At 40.7% G+C, this 17763-nt stretch overlaps 1 protein-coding gene across 3 annotated transcripts in view; it reads left to right on the top strand.

Moving 5' to 3' along the window:
• TPD52L1 (TPD52 like 1) overlaps window positions 1-16166 on the top strand; it is a 54204-nt gene extending 38038 nt beyond the window's left edge. For all 3 annotated transcript variants that reach the window (XM_057409337.1, XM_057409326.1, XM_057409346.1), the window contains 3 exons: window positions 9745-9783; window positions 10854-10914; window positions 14428-16166. In XM_057409337.1, the coding sequence (XP_057265320.1) occupies window positions 9745-9783; window positions 10854-10914; window positions 14428-14559 (232 nt within the window). In that variant the 3' untranslated portion in view covers window positions 14560-16166. The remainder of the gene's footprint in view (window positions 1-9744; window positions 9784-10853; window positions 10915-14427) is intronic.
• Window positions 16167-17763: the final 1597 nt, after the last annotated feature.

The raw sequence follows: 17763 nt of genomic DNA, 5'->3' as shown, positions 1-17763 counted from the left end.
TTTTAAACATTCAAGTAGCTTGTCATCAGTGTGCAAAATAGTTTGACTTCAAACAAAAAGAAGGGATAGTGACAAATGAAAATATAATTCTTACCTGAGTCCTAGTTAAAAAAAAAAAAAAGGTGCAATTTGAAATCCTTTTGGAATAACTTGGCAACCTCAAGGAAATGTGCAAGTAAAATAGAATGAAAAATTGCTGTTAGATCTTTGTTAACCCAGTTTTATTCATACACGGATTCTGAAGGCCACTGTCATCTGAAGAAAACAAGCCTGCCTTGCAGCTGCTTGTGGAAAGATAAATAAATAATAATTAAAAAAGACAGGGCTATTTTTTTATCAGCTTTTTCAAGATGTACAAATGAAAGTTGTGTTTTGCAGTTATATTTGTAAAAAAAAGATATGATGAAAGTAGCAGGAGTTGAGGTCAGGAGATGAACTGTCACTTAAATGCAGCCTGAATGTAAGGCTTTTTATGTTGATGTATCTTTTAAAGTATTGATCTTAAATTTCCTCACAATAAGATCATAAATGAAAAATTGTACACTGTAAGCCAGCACTTCAGTTTTCAACTTTGTAGCAGCATTACAGAATTTCTCAGGTGTTTTAGGGAGTTGATTTTTCTTTTTTTTTTTTTGTGATGAAATAAATGAACATGGGTAACTGTACAGTATATTGTTTGAGCTGCGTGATTAGTCACATTTATTAGAGATATTGGTATGTTTTCACTTTTTTTTGGTCATTTTGTAATGAAGGAGATAACCATATCTGAAGAGCTGTATGAATCCATTTTACAGTTTTTCAAATACATATGGGTTTGGATTTTTTTGCTGCAAATGGCTGGAGCATAGTTCTTGGCAGATAAAACTTATTTTTTCCCCTTTTCATTTTTAATCTGAATCTTAAGAAAACTTTAGAGTCCCTCCTTTATACCTACCTTTACGTACAGCTTAATAAACCCTGTATGGGAGTGCTACTGTTTTTCTATGTGAAATTAAAGAAGGAAAATCTTCATTGCTGTGCCATCTGCTTTACAATGTCTTTTCCCACATTGAAGTATAAAATGGAAATCTAGTGAGTGACTTGTAATCAGGGTATGAACATAAACTAAGAATTGTTTGACTTGGTACAGTTAAACATTTATATGCCTGTACATGGGTATCAGAATAAGGAGGCATGCAGTTACATTTTCCTAGTACATTTTTTAGTATTCAGCAATCTGAGAGCTAAAAACTTCATTTAAAAGTTTTTTAACTTGTATCAGCTTTTTCGACCTTCATAACACCTCCTGTCTCCCAGATGAACAGATAGTCAGGTGGTAGAGAAGTGTGTGGTTTATTTTTTATTTCATTCATTCGCTATTGTCAGTCTTCCTGCTCTTCCCTTTGATGTCTTCTGGCCCTTCTATTATGAGAAACACTGAGTGTAGTCCTTCTGCTGTCCTTCATGCTACTCATGATTTCCTGTGGTTTTATTGTATTTCACTGTCCTGGTTTTGGCTGGGATAGTTAATTATCTTCCTATTAGCTGGTTCAATGCTGTGTTTTGACTTAGATTAATCTGAGAAGAATGCTGATAACACGCTGATGATTTAGTTGTTGCTAAGTAGCACTTACCCTGATCAAGGACTTTTCAGTCTCCTATGTTCTGCAGTGAGGAATGTGATACTTAGAACCATAGAATCATAGAATAGTTAGGGTTGGAAAGGACCTTAAGATCCTCTAGTTCCAACCTCTCTGCCATGGGCAGGGACACCTCACACTAAACCATTTTACCCAAGGCTCTGTCCAACCTGGCCTTTAACACTGCCAGGGATGGAGCATTCACACCTTCCTTGGGCAACCTATTCCAGTGCCTCACCACCCTTACAGTAAAGAACTTCTTCCTTATATCCAATGTAAACTTCCCCTGTTTAAGTTTTAACCCGTTACCCCTACTTACTTAGTTTCCTCTTTTCCAGGCTGAGGCTTCAGTTGCATGAGTTGCTGTCACAAGCCTTTTTCCTACTTTTGTTTATTCTTTCTGGCTTTCCTGCATTTAGAATTGTGTTCTATATTTTTGAGAAATGCATGAGATGTTATACCCTCTATTTCATTTTCTGTTCTTTCCTAACACTCCGTCCTGTAAAAAAATAAAAGCTCACTACTCAGTGAATAGGTCCTGGTGCTGCTTCCGTGCTTTAGATTCTACAGCACTGAGCAAAGAGCTGGTATGAGAATACCTTGAACACTGGCTCCTGATAATAGAGGAAGGATGATTAACAATTCAGGACTTCTTAGGTGCTTGTGAGGTCCTGTTGTTTCTGCTTTGCATAGGGTGAGGGATTAACTGCAATGTCAGAAATGTCTTCACTACAGTAAAGCATGTTTTTCCTTTAATATTTCCCTGAATTAATCACGGCTACCATATTCTTTTGCCTTATCTATTAGTATCAATCCCTGACCCCCATGGCAGTCATGCTTCTGACTACTGCTTGGAAAGCAGATGGGTGGTGTTTATCCCATTAGCCATTTAGCCAAGGGCTCAAAGCAGAGGCTAAGTCCATAAACATTTTGATTAATCAAAAAGCTTGTTTCTAGTAGCTTTCTTTGACTGAAGTTATTACCCTGAACCTGGTTGGGAATTTCTCAGGAAAGTATGAACTGCCAGCACTGCCATTGTTTTTTTTGTGGACACTTGCTGTTTTCTGTTAAGGAGAATTTTCTTGATGCTTGATGATGAAGCATCAAGCGGTACAGCCAGCATCTCATTGTTACATAAAGCACGGAATAAGTTGGGCCTTCTGCATCTGCTGAGCATCCTAGATCTAGAGTAATGGTTGGTATGCTTCCCTCAGCAAGAAAGCTGAGCTGAGATCTTGGTTTAGCTTGGACAGATGCAGTTCTGTGTGGGGTCACACTATAAACCTTATCACTTAAATAAAATGGTTTTAATAATCTTCCCCTCTCCCACTCCAATCCCAGCTCTGTTTGGGGGAGTAAGGTGTAAGGAGGCATGCTTCATTGTTTGTTTGCTTTTTGCTAATCCAACTTATTTTAGGTAGCTTATCACTGCCCCTCCCATAATGCTGATTTAAACACACATCACCCTGTAGCTTAATTCTGTTGGTTAGGCAGTAAGGCTGATAGTCACCAATTTGTATCCAGATGCAAATCCCTGTTGTGCTTTCATTTAAAGCAGACACTTGTAACTGATTTCTGAAATCCAGATGATCATCATAATTCCCAGTATGTTCAGCAGTCTTACACCCTGCCTGTGGCAGTGGTGATTTTGAAAGTGTTTGTAGTCAGACTGACTCTAAATAATGAAGCTCGCCTGCTTTGTGAAACAAAATTCTGTTTTTCAGGTTGTCTGCTATGTCAGCTATACAGAGCATCAAGTGAAACACGTTTCTGAAGATACAGGGTCTTAATTTCACCTTTTGTTATCTGTAAAAATATTCCTAAAATATCATATATCAGCAACAGACTCCCCCAAATGTGCTATTTTGCTGTGTTAGAATTCAAGAAGATGAAATCTACAAGGAAGAAAAATGACCAAATTCCACATGTCCCAAAGGACAGAGAAGCCAGCCCTTGGGGACAAAGTGCTTTTCATACAGCTGATGTGCTTCTCTTTCATCCCCACCCCAGCTTCCCAACTCTGCAATTCATTTTGTGCTTAAATAATCACTAGCATCTTACATCTTCTAGATTTTGTAGTAATTATTAGTGCTTGTATGGTCTCTTTACAGTTATAATGCATTCCATTTAAGATTATCATGTTACTAGAAGTACCAGAGTACGTAAAAACAGTATGCAGAGATTTTTGCTTTGGGACACAAACCAGGCATTAGTAATATAGTTAAGATAATAGATTCTTATGATTAATGATACACCATCAGGATATTTCGTTGCCCCTTGTCGTGGTTTGAAACCAGTCAGGCAGCTCATTCACTCACTCCCCCCACTTCTTTCCCTCCTTCTTTCCTTCCCACCCCCCTCCCCGCTCACGAAGGGATGGGGAGGAGAATCAAAAGAACGTAACTCCCATAGGCTTAGATAAGAACAGTCCAGTAACTAAGGTATAACACAAATCACTGCCGCTACCACCAATAATAATAATGATAAGAGAAAATAACAAGGGAAGAGAATATGATACCATCTGCCAAAATGAGTCCGACCCACAAGAGAGCCCCATACCCTTCCGGGTAACTCCCAGTTACCTCCCCGGTCATGACGTGCTGTGGTATGGAATACCTCTTTAGCCAGCTTGGGTCAGGTGTCCTGTCTCTGCTTCCTCACGGCCTCCCTTCCTCCCTGGCAGAGCATGAGACTCACAAAGTCCTTGGTCAGAGTAAACATTACTAAGCAACAACTAAAAACATCGGTGTTATCAGCTCTGTTCCCAGGCTGAAAGTCAAAACACCAGCTACTAGAAGGAGAAAAAATTGACTGCTACTGCTGAACCCAGGACACCCCTCTACCCCCAGCTCATGTAACGTCCTTTAGCATTTTCTGACAAGAGAGAAGGAAGGCACAGGGGAAGAAGGAAGACCCATAGGGCAGTAGCGTGGGCTTGGCTCTTACAGATGTTACACTAACATTTCAGCGTGTCTTTTGCCATGTAGGGCAGAGATGTGATACAGAGTTGAAGGTCTTTATCCCTTGCTCCTTTGCATATTGGTAAAGTTTGCATCTTTCCATGCAATACTGCTGGATCACTCTGCAGCTGTCTATGTGGAGCTAAGAGTTTCAGCCCTGCTGATGGCCTTTTTAGAAGCAAAAGTGGAAGACTTTCTGGGTTTTTGGTTTGCTTAAAAAGAAAAAAATAGGTGGGTTGTAATTAAAAAAAATAGGAAACTATGTACACTATGTACTACTACATACATTACTACTACACAAGTAAATGTATTTAAAGATGAAGCTAACAAAGGCATGCATGCAAATTAGGATGTCAGCAGTTACACTGCTTATACATCACTCATTTAACTGTCTGGTACATTTTCTTTAATTACATGATCACACAGACCCCTTTCAAATTCAGTGCCTCGGATGAGCCAGCTCTCGAGATGAATGAAGGTAATATAATGCCTCCTTCCTACCAGGAGTTGGAAGGCACATGTGGAAAGAAGCAGAAGATTTCAGGGAGGGGAAGAGTTTGGGGGCATGACTCTGGCAGTTGAATGTGTCCCTCTAAAGTGATGGGAATCAGCACAGAAGGTGTATGAGGTCCCAGGGGGATGGACAAAGGCAAAGTTCATCCCTCTGGAAAGGGGCAAGGGAAGTTCAGGGAAATACAAAGCAGGTATTGGTCTGTGCGTGGGGGATGCATTAACCTGTTATTTTCTAAGCATCTAGGAGATAGCATAATGGCAAAAATATAAAAGGATTTGTCAAGAGCAATTATCTTGATCTGACAGCACCTGTCATAGAGGACATAGGGGAGGCAGGAGATGTGGTAGAGCTTGACTTTGATAAGGCTGTCCACTCCATTTTCACAGAACTAGTGAAATACAGCATAAGAAGTGTTACTGCTTTAGTAGGAAGAGGACATAGGGAACTGAAAATGCTCACAAATGCAGCTGAACTGGTTTCTGAAGGCTGTGAAATCTCTCTCATTGGAATAAAGCAGGTTAGGCCAATATCTTTTTTCCATGGCTCAGGTATAATGAATCTCTTTCAGTGCTGTGAGAGTTAGTTTTTGCCATGCCCTTACTGTTGTGCCTTTTGGGTTTTTTTGTTGTTGTGGTGGAGGTTTTGTGTAGCCTTTTGTTGATCATTTCCAGGATTTCCATGATCTAGGGATATTTGGGGCACTTAAAAATGCTGCTGAATTTGCTGAGCTGAATTCCTTAAAATATTGTAGCTGTCATAACCGAAACTACCATTCATAAACCTCTGTGTCTCTGACATCCCCTGTAAAAGAAACAGTAATACTGTCTTGCTTCAGAATGTAATTGTAAGTATTTCTATGCTGATGGGTGAAGCAGTTGATTTCTCTCATTTCTACTGACACTTGCCCCTTCGTTTGGGATGGTTTCTGGACCTCTGCAGTATCACAGATTTCCTTATGATGTGGCTGTATCTGTATTAGCATGGAGAAGGGAGTGGACTGTTACTGGGAGTCAGCAGGCAGTAAAAGAAGGCTACCTATGGCAACAGCATTACTTATGCTGGTATAAGCTGAGAACTGTTATGAAGATAAATCCATGAGTGTTTGAAAGGCACCAATATACATGATGGGTCCTGTAAATAACCCTGAAGAAATCAATGCTTTTCTTCAGAGCAAGATATGACTATTGTGCAGTAAATAATGCATCACACCACACATTGAGAAAGGATATGAAAAATAAGTATCGAGGAGATGTTCAGTAATTGTGCACCATCTATCTGGCTCGCTGCATGAGGCAGGTGTTCCCTTGAAGTGGTCTGTAATTAAAGACTACATCAGTAACACAGAGATAAAGGAGAGCCTGTCTGCCGCCTCATTTCTCGACTTTGGAACCTTAATGACATCCTTTGAGTATTGTGTATCTGTGTGCCTCTGCCAGTTCTGCTGCCTTAATTAAGTTCCTTGTGAGCTGGAAAACAGTGTCAAAGTGTTTCAATTATTGTTTTCAACAAGGAGCAGGTATTTTAGAAAATGTCATTTTAGGAATTAAAAGCTTTGTGTTTTTTTCCGACCCTTCTCAACTGAAAGATGATTAAGAAATTTAGAGGGGAAAAAAGACACTTACTGCTGGTGTACATGTACAATTCCAGTTTGCCTATACTTTAATGATATTGAGGTGGGATTCTGCACACAGAATAGGTGACCGTGTAGTGGAGGAGTCTGTGTGAATATTTTTGCTTTGAAGGAATCTCAACTGATCCACATTCCAGTGTGAATTCCAACATCAAGATTTGAATGCAAATGATTTTATTTTTCTCCTAAGGCAGTTTGACATGCTATAAATATATATGTGTGGTTTTCGTTACGTTTTCATAATACTTTTAACTCTTGCTTTTCTTTCCTTGTGCATCCTCCACAGATCACATTCGATTAGGTAAGACACATTACTCTCTGTGAATACTGCCTCTAAACTTGACAGGTTTTGTTTTATGGAATGTAATGCAGTAACCTCTTTCCTTTCAGCATCATTATATAGGATAAAAACATGCTACTTAAACTGTAATGCCTCATTTTTTACAGCATGGTGAGTATAATGAGGAAGGGACTGGTCTAAGTGTTTGCCTTGTTCTTGAGTAGATTAGTCTCAAATTCAAATAATGAACACATTCAGAAGATGTTGCTCTTGGAAAAGCCTATTTATACATAATCCCAATCTCTCAGCCATTTTTTTTTGTCAGAGGTTGGAACGTAACAAATGCTCAGTAAAAATTCTACTCAGCCAGCAGAGTTTTATAAAGATTATATGAAGTATTTAATTACCTCCTCTTCAATAAAGCAAAAGTGTATTAGTCATGAAGTGTACATGGTGACTCTTTGCAAGTGTTGAGTCCTGGGGAAATTTCCAAGAGTAGGCCAAGTTCTTAAGATGATTAAAGGGGTTCTTTATAGAGAGAGCTTTGATTTATTGATGCTGTAAAGCACTTCAGTATATGATGAATTATAAAACAATTTCATGTGTGCTCAAAAGTGGTCTGGCTTTATATCAGCTCACCCAGCAGAGGGGCTGAACAGCCCTGAATCCCCTGCTGTCTCTCTGCCCTTGTAGCATCCCAAGTGCACAGGACAGCTCAAGAACAGTTTTTTCTGTTCAGCTAAGTGATCCTAACATGAACTGTTACTTCACCAAGAGAACTTCAAAATGGAGCATAGACTGACTTTCACTCTGACATGGAACCAAAACGTAGTATTTAGCTACCTTTGTCATGAAGGATCTCTGTTTTCTGCCTCTGCACTGATCACAGACATGTATGTCTTTAAAAAAGCTTAACATTTTAGGCTTCTAGTAAAAGATGATGTTACTGTTCCTATAACTTCCTTACCTCCTCAGAAATAAAAAGATGAATTCAATAAAGTATGCATTTAGTATTCAGATTGTCTGTCACACGCCATCTCTCAGCTGTGCAAATCTAATTTGGCACAATGTAATCTTACTTAAAAGATGGTATTTGGAATATTTTGCTATTAGAAGAGGAGCAGGCTATGCTGAAATGCTTCCAAACTCTTGTTCTTGCCTGTTTGTCACGTGTTAAAAGACTAAAATGGTAAGCATGCTTGTTTAATTTAACTAGGATGGATTTGCTGCACTTCTGAAATGTTTGGGCTAATCTTTCGAAAGTCTTCAGAATGTTGTGAGAAACTGAACATGAAACATTTGCATTGTCTGCTGTTAGTTCTCGTCTGTCTGAGCTTAGCAGAATACTCGAAATATACCCAACAGCAAACAGTTTGTATAAGATCTCTGTCCCACCTGCTTGCCAAATAGCTCTCTCCTCCTTCCTGTCCCCATTTCTGAATCTTTAATCTGGAAAAAAAATAATCCTTTGTGTGGATACGGACATAATGCTGCTCTGAATTTGTATGGCTCAGAACAAGCACATGTGCTGTTTATATAGAGCTTTCATTTTTTAATACTGTAATCATGCTTTGCTTGATTGCAGCCAAATGTTGGTATCCCTCAAAGTAAAGCTCTCGCTGTTCTCAATCAGAGCAGGCTGCAGCTGTCAGTCAACACTGAAAGCAGCCAAGCACGAATTTTTGAAACAGTACATACTCTTGCAGCACAGTTTACTTTCAGTGTTCAAATCTAAATGCACTTACAGATGATTCTTGTACTTCAAATAAAGATCCATATTCAGGACAGGCTTGATGCTTCCCAGAAGCAAGGAATAGGTGATGCTGTGATAGCAGAGTTGGCTTTGGTGATTCAGGTGGATGAACATGGCTAATGTAAGCCAAGTGGGCAGCCACATGCAGGGTTAAAGTTGCAAGACAATTTGGGGTATTTTTGAGTGATGCGGAGACTCCATCCTTCATTTGACAGCCTTCCAATCCTCTTGCTGCCGGGAAGTCTGAGGAGGGAAGCGTTGCAAGGAGAGATGGCCAAGAGCTGTGGAAAATAGCTTTCTAGCTTTGGTAATGTTGAGGTGTGAAGAACGAGGTGTAACATCCCGCAGAGATGAGTACAGCGGCTGCTGCAGCTGCATATCTGGCTGAAGAAACCTCTTGTTTAGGAAACATATTGTGCAGGAGCCCATACAAATTGGGGCCAGCACTGGCTATTTGGACTGTAAACATTGAACATGCAACAAAGGCAATTGCTGCTGACTTACTTACCTACTGCCTCAAACTGGCTCTGTCTGTGCTCACAAACCCAAGGTGTACTGCTCTCACCTAGCAGAGGTTATCATCTGCCACTGTGGAGCACAGAGGTAGCCCTCTGTTCCTCTGTCACATGTTGCATGTCTGTAGATAGCAGGGGTCTGAGCCATTTAAATAGGTATTGCCAGGAACTGCTTGACATTGTTTTGAGCCCTATTGCTGATCAGTTGTCATGAGAATGTGGTGGTAAGATCTTCAGTGCTGAAAGAGAGCTGGAATCCACAGGTGAGTGGATGGCAACAAGCTGTTGCCATCAGGAGAGGAAAAGTACCAGCACTCTTAAAAATATGTATATGCATTTTAAGATTTAAGTTAAATAAATAAATATATAAATGTATAAAATACATTTTAAAATTTAAGTTAAAAAAATATTATAGTCATGTTGCAAACTGGATTTTGCAGCTTTTTTCCTTATCTTTTGCTTTTATTCCACAGTTACTCTATTCGCCATTCCATAAGCATGCCTGCAATGAGGTAATACGCTACCCATATTTTATTTGCTATGGTGATGTTCAGCAGTGTAATGAGGGGGGATTTGCATACTTAGATCCTGATCCTGCAGGTTTTAGTCGGATGAAGAGTCCCATTTCAATCAATTAAGGTTGCTCATGTAGATAAGGACTGTAGGACAGGCCATCTGTGGGTTTTCTTTTTCCTTTTAATTGTATTAACTAGTTAATCTCTTGCACAAGCCTTTGAGTAGATGAAGCAGTTCTGAGATGTATTGGGATAGTTGATTGTTACCAGGTTTGTATTACTGAATCTGAAATTCAGTTGTTCTGCTGAACTGCTGTTTTAGAGTATCATCCAAAGCTCATTAATGTCAGAGATGCTTTCCACTCCAGCAGGCGTTGGATCGTGTTCAAATGGAGGGATTTTATATGAGTGCCTTCATGTTTTAATGGCTATAATCATGCTTTACTTGACTGCAGCCAAATATCGATATCTGTTCAAGTAAAGTGCTGACTGTTTTCAATAAAATTAGGATTTAGCTTTCTTTTCATCCCTTTGGCCTCTGCGTATATGAATATCCCCACTCCCTGCGAAGCATGTGGGGAAAACAAATCTCCTAACTACATGATGGACGTTAATTCATCCAGCTGCAGCAGGTGGATAGTTTAAGGCAGGCATTCAGCAACGTGACCTGTCGGTCAAATATAAGTCATAAAACTCAGTTTCTCTCTCCTTTTGACCCTTTTATCACCTGTTTAACAGAACAAAAGGTAAATCTGCGTTATTTTTCTAAGCGGCTTCTGTTTGTCCTTGTAGGAACAGGGTAGCCAACCTAGTTTGGTTTCAATTGCTAGGCAGGTTCTGCTTTTGCAAATTTGAAGCTAAAATATATTCATCCGATTACCATAATTGGATTTGACTGACAGAGCACAAGTGACTGTTCATACCCTATCAGTCTACAGCCCTGTGCTGCTAGCCAGGCCTCAGTCTATCCTACTGTTTCCGCCTGATAAGAACTGGTCAAACTGTGGAGTTATGCCTTTGCATTTGCAACTCACTCTTAATTCCTTCCACTTTCTTTTTTTTCCTAGGAATTCTCCAACTTTCAAATCGTTTGAGGAGAAGGTTGAGACCACTGTCACAAGCCTTAAGGTAAAGGTTAGAGGCAGTTGCATGGCTGTGTGTTAAATTGTGACAGCTTAGTCTCTATCATTTGTACAGACTGATTGAACTTGCCGTTCGATCATCAAGAAATTCACAGAACACCAATGGCAAATGAAGGCCAAAGAAACAGTCTTTCTCTGCTTTGTTACTAAGAAATTACTTCTGCTGTCTGCCAAATTAAACAAGTGGTCCCATCCCTGAGCCACCCCCTTGCCAGTACTAGAGATGTGCTCACCAGGTGCCCCTTGTTCAGCTGATGGCATCTGTCCTGTAGCTCTGGTGTGACTCACACTACCTGTGTGGTTCTTAGCACTGAACCTGTCTCTCTTTAATGCAGGTGTGCGTCCTCTCAAATTGCAGTGTTTTGTCTGGATTTAAAATTGCAAAACTCAATTTGCTATGGGACAGGAAGATCTGATGGCAGTTACCAGTTATAACTAACAGCACTTGTTAAGGACAGTATCACTTGGCAGGACAGAGCAGTGAGCTAATCTTTGCTGCATGGAAGGGCACATTCAAGTGGGGAACAAGAGGGTTTGTTTCCTAATGGTTTTTATTCATCAGATAAGGTCAAGTGTTCTCATAAACTGGCGTTTTACTTTGCTGCGATAGAAAGATTCCAACACATTCCAAGTACAGTCTATCAGTGGACAAAAGCCAGGTTATGACTTCTCATTTTAGGGGGAACTGAGAATACAGTTGAAAAATAGGTGAAGGTAAAGGGATGTTATAACTTGCAAAGCATTAAAAAGATGAGAAAATGGCCTTCCACTTGGGACAGAAGGACATTCCTTCTTAGAGAAAGTGCAGATTGCAGCTAGAACAGAAGCAGCAGGTGCACAGGGAAGGTCTGCCTTACCCCTGCCACCGTGAAATTGTACAGCACATAAGATTTTCCAGTGTCTGAGGAAAGGCAGCACAGAGTTTGACTTATTTTTATGTTTCTAAATAAGCATGTCCATCAAAATTCAGAGTTGCTCTATATTTTCAGCTTTTGAGTGTTCACATTTATTTAGTGATACGCTGTTCCGACAACATGTAAGTCATGATGGTGTAGGGTAGCGTGATCTCCATTGCACTGTGTCAGAGAAGAAAACATCTGTTTCACAGGTGGGAGGCAGCATCACAGGGAAGACTAGGAGTATCCCAAGGAGTTAGAACAGAGCACAGACCTCCAGAGCCCCAGTTTAGTGCCTGTATATGCTTTCTTATTCATTCTTTTCACCTTAGCTGCAACTGCTTTTTATACTCAATCTCACTGTAGGAAAAATCATTCATCCAGTGGGGTGCATCAGCCTAGAAGGTCTGATTTCCTGTCTACTGCAGTTAAGCATATCACTTGCTTATCCCTTTGTGTGCCTTCTACCCATTTAGATAGGGAATGCAGTTCATTGTAACTCCTGAGATCTGAAATGGATTTTTTTCTTCCTTTTTCACCACTCACCAATTGGAAAAGCAAAGTACTTTTTGTACCCATTTAGTCACTAAACCTCCTCTCAGGGCTTTCAGTAGTACTTCTAGCTCCCAAGTTTGCTTCTAGACTCCACAAATCTGTTCATCTTACGTTTAGGCCAACCTGTGAGAGGGACAGCTTAAAAGCTTTTTGCCTCGTTCTGAGGGGTAAAGGACAAATGTGAGCGATGTCCTTTCTGCATCAAGGGAGGAGTTTATGTGTCCCGCTGCCTCAATGCGTCATTCAGAAAGAGGGAAAGTCAATTCAAACTGCACGGCTCTGAAGACCACTTCTCACAGTGAGCTGCTTGAGGAGCCTGATCTTGTTTTCCTGGTTAAGGAAAGGTGGTCTTCCAGGGGAGACTGTCATGCCAGTCGTGTTCAGAGGGCTCTTTGATCATCCTTTAAGGAATCTTTGATTAAGCAGGACAAAACAAAAAGTTGATTGAGTACACACAGGAGTATTGGCCAGAGGCATTCAGTAAAGTAACATACACTATTCTTGTTTTCATATGGAAGAATAGGCAGAAACGCAAATAGAAAATGAAACTGCATTAATGTTTGTGAGGCGTCCAAATTCAGATGCACCTTATTGAGTCATTTAAAACAGTGCAGGAATAGTCTGCTTTCACAATCACTCTGATCGGTCCAAATCAATTGAGAACTGTAATTGGCAAATAAAAGTCATTAGTTTTGCCATGAAAATGTAGTAGTAGCTTTACTAGGCAGTGGCTCCTTTTCACTGCAAGTTCTGGGCGTCCCAATGTTTAACAATGCATGTGTTTTGTATTGCTGTTTGCAAAAACCAGGGATGGACTGGTACATTCTGGAAGTCGGCACAGCCCATTAGACTGGATACACATTTTTACCTCTGGGGATGAGAACTTTTCATAGCAGTGACTCAAACTGTCAGAGCAAATATCAAGCCTAGTACTACTACCTTATTTTATTGAACTTTCAAGCTAGGCCAGCTCCTGTGCTAGCTGATGAAACAAAGGATTACACAGAATCCTTTGGAAACTGAGGACATAAAGTTCATTTAATTAAAATAATCTTCTTAAACATTTAGTAGCTTACAGACTGGAAAAATGCCAGCTTGTCTTTAAGTCCTGCAGCGGTTATAGGGTGGAGTAAAAAGTTTTGCCCTATTTTCAGGTTTGAATCAACTTCAAGTGGGCATCATTTGGTGGTGAACCACCAAAGAACATTCTCTTAACACGGCAACCTGGTCAAAACTACTTTCTCTTCATCGCTTACTCTTGACCATTTCCAGATTTTTACCCAGAGCTCTGTTTTTGTTAGGAAAACTCTTTTTCAGAGATATAGTCATACTGGGTTTTGGTTTTAATACTTGTATTAACAAGGTCAGCAAACTGAAGCATTTTGAAAGTAGATGACCTGTGAGCACACTGGTATTAATTTCATTAATATCATTAATGTAATTTGGTATCTTTTCCTCTCCCCTCCCCACATGAAAATGCTGTGGGCAGTTTTATATATACCAGTATCTAGGCAGATGCAAGTACCCACAGGGAGGCAAGCCTCTGGTTTTGGTTTTTGGTTACTATATTCCTTCTGCTGTCCAAAATCCCAGTACAGTTTATGTATTTTGGGAGCAGCTGTATTACTGTTGCTGGTGATGGGCCACTTCACTCAGCAAATGAACCAGATCATTTCAATACCCATCTTTTATCCAGCCTTTTAGAACTCAAAAAAAAAACAACCAGTGAAACCAGTGTGAGCTACTCATGTATAAAACCACACTAAGTTTATTGGTAGATCTGGAATCCTGCCCAGGATCTGCTTAGGGACTGGTTCCTTTAGGTGTATTTTAAGTGCCACTGGCAGATTTTATGATTGCGCCCTAGAGAAGGAAAGGGGGTGCTTTATTTGAATGTTTTTATGGCTTTTGTTCTAAGGAGAACCCAATGTTCTCTGCCTGCTTTGAACAGTTCTCAACCCTTCACGGCCTTGAGGTGGAATGCAAATGGCACTTGCTACAGTGTGAGCAGAGGAACTTGCTGTTCTTTTTTTTTTTCCGTATTTCAGACCAAGGTTGGTGGGACAAGCAACACAGGGGGCAGTTTTGAAGAAGTTCTCAGCTCTACAGCCCATGCCAGCGCTCAGAGCTCTCTTGCTGGCACCCGAGTTCCTGAGAGTGAAGAAGAGCTTCAGTGTTAGACCGCAGTGCTCCTGAGCCTCACAGGCCTCTCTGAAGAGACTTGCCCAGCCAGTGAGTTTCAGACCTCTCCCACCACCCAACTTGTGCAACCAGGTTTTGTCAGTTGCCTTCCTGGCCTTGCACTGGAGAAACTTTTCCTATTTGTATTTTTGATGGGCCATTTTATCATCAGGTACTTTGTACACCATAGAAACCACATGCAAGTCACTGACTGAAATGCTCTAAATACTACGTTATGTGACCAAAAGAGCTTTCATTTAACTTCCCTCCAACGCTCCCCCAGTTTGTTTCTTTAGTTCAGTTTTCTGTTGGTTTCCAACTCCCCTCTCAGTGCCATATCAGACAGATGGACCCAGAGCTGTGCAATGATTCCTACTGCCAGCATGAGTCCCTATACCAGCCGCCTACCAGGTGTACCACGTGCCCTTTGATCAGGAGTGTCTGTACATGGTCTATTTCCTAACGGAATTAAAATCACTTACTGTCACAAAAGGTTTTTTTCTCTTTCACTGGTACAGCCTGGTGTTGCCCTCCACCCATTAGTCAGCAGAGTTGAGGAAGACAGGAGGAGACACCTTAGTAATTCATATGAAAACTGTATTGATCACAAGGTGGTCACTGTAACTGGAAAAGCTTCAGTTTTAAAATTACCATTGCTTGCTCTCTGGTTTGCTAAGACTTGACAGTATAAATTAATTACAGAAGGAGGTGGGGTGGAGGGAACCTCTAATATTTTTGCCTCCATCTCTTCAAATAATAAGGGATTTATAAGCCTCAGTCAAAACACAGCCTTAAGTGAAAGAATACAAACCCAACACTTGGCGTAAGATGTGCCATAGGTTAGGGCACCCATGCCTTCGGCCCACGTTCCAGAGCTGCTAGCATAAAATTGTTACAACACCCAGGATGAATAGGGACTTTACTCTTGGTGTCACATTTTGTCATGCTTTACTGCAGGTCATAATCCCACCTACCACATTATATCTATCTGCCTGATCACCAGAAGCCAGCCATCTCTCAGCTTTGATTGATTCAGCATGTTTGCTTGCATCCTTTTAACATTTTTCCTTAGTGCAGCACACTTGTGACACTCCCTTGCTGTCTAGTGAGCACGTGACAGTCTGCATGTTGCATTATTCGGTTCACCAGACTGAGATGAGCACAGTAAAGTATAAACAAGAGGGAAAAGAGTCTGGCTACTTTCAAAATGGATGTGGATTTTTAGCATAGCCAAAGCTTCAAATCAGTGTTAGTGAGTGTGAAGTTACAGACTGCTTAAAATCTTGTGAGAAAAGTTGGCTTTAAGTGATTTTTTTCCCCGCGTGGCTTTTGTTATAGTTTATGCAGAGTTGGAAGTCCTTTTGTAATGTTCTACGGGACATAAGTTAACTTTGGACATTTATATCAAATGCCTCTTTAGTGTGATTTTTAGCATGGAAGCAAATCTAATTAGTATTTTGTAGTTCAGGTTTCTTGTGACAATTTGCTAGCTTATTTTAAGTGGGTTTGTGCATAAACATGAATTTATTTAACTAAAGAAGATACTCCTGGTCTATTTTGTGTAAATTAAGTTATTGATATTCTTATTAAAAATAAATTCTCTCTTGCACTTTGTGATGTTTTCTTTCCAGTTCTGTGTCTCTACCAGTCTTACTGTGCATCTCTAAGCACTGCAGTTTACCTTGATACTCTGGTGACATAGCAAAACTTCATTCCTAGTTTTTTAAATCTGTTCAGTTCCTCCTGGCCCTGAAATTCCCCATGAAAGTGTCATCTAAGTTTTGAAAATGTCAAGGTTCAAAGGAGAAAAATAATTGTTCAGTAAAAGTGAAGCACAGGGTAGAAAACATCTTCTAGGTCTATGACCTTGTTTTGAGCAGGGACAGCAGCCAAACCAAAATTAGAACATGGAGTTCAAGGACTGTCACCTTCTACAGAACATCAGTCTAGACCTCATTTTAGTTACATATTTATGTATGTGTATATATATACACATAGACAAATGCTTATGGAAAAGCAGTATATTGCTTTTAACTACATTTAGTAAGAGCGTAATTCAAAAAGCTTGTGTAGGACCAGACAAGCTTGGTCAGACGAGCTTCTCTTCCACAGCAATCCTTAACACATTATTGTCACTACAGCAGCTGCCACTATGCGTAAGGTTGATGCTGATACGAACAGATCAGGAGAGGAGGTGGTCTCCCCTCACAGGTGGCATGGGCAGGGCTTGGTACACTTCTACACGTGAACAGTGCATTTCATACCACCTGAAGCCTCACTTCATGAGCCCTCATGGTTCATACTTTATAAGCATGCTTTCTTCTCCAGCCTCTTTCCGGCTAGCTCCCTCATTCTGTTAAAATGCAGTGCCCAAACCTAACATATGATTAGAGCTGCAGCAAGTAGACAGGAATGTAATTGTACATGAAGCACCCGCTGGATTTGTTCAAACAAAACCAAACCCTACCCAACTCACACTCAAACCACGTCTCTGTGTTCCAGGCTGGTATTTACCTTTCTTGCACCACTGTGCAGCTGGTTGGGCCCAGCATGCCATCCTTCCCCTGGATCCCCTGCATAGCAGCACATTGCCAGCCACTAAAGCCTCCTGTAGTATTGGAGGAACAGACTGGTCCTCCTGGGGTAGCACACATGCTGTGTGGCTTTCTGTCAAACACCTCGTTTAAGGCCACTTGTTCTCATTTCTGTCTTCTAATGCATCTGTAGCTCTTTCATGCCTGGCATTCAGTGCAAGCTAATGGTGTCTATGATTTGTATGCTTCTCAGTGGAATAAAATCACTAAAGCTTCACAAGCCCCACTCCATCACCCCTGTGGTCTAACAATCAGCCACTGATAACCACTAATCAGTTTTCTATTGCTTAGTAAAGCTCATCTTGTTCTTCTGGGGTTCCCACAGGGCACAACTGCTGCCTTGTGGGGTTTCTTGTGCAGAGTGGGCATCCCACATCTCAGCTGGACCAACATGTTCTGCAGATTCTGTGCACAGTGCCAGCCACCAAGGCATGAGCTCCCACCAGCTCTGCACCAGCTGCAGAACACAGCGCAAGCGTGGGGCAGGCCCCTGACGTTTGTGTAAAGGAGACGTTTCCAAGTCACGGTGCCTGAAGGTGTGTGCTCAGCTACATTACCTACCTTTAAAAGGGGATGGCACTGAATTTAGTTTTATGCTGCCTCATTTGA

Source organism: Pezoporus wallicus, unplaced genomic scaffold, assembly GCF_028554395.1.
Source record: "Pezoporus wallicus isolate ANWC-B61680 ecotype Strahan unplaced genomic scaffold, APGP_CSIRO_Pwel_v1 contig_3817, whole genome shotgun sequence".
In the NCBI taxonomy this organism is placed as follows: Eukaryota; Metazoa; Chordata; class Aves; order Psittaciformes; family Psittacidae; genus Pezoporus; species Pezoporus wallicus.
The sequence above is the reverse complement of the archived record's forward strand: the minus strand, read 5'-3'. Positions and strand labels throughout refer to the sequence as shown.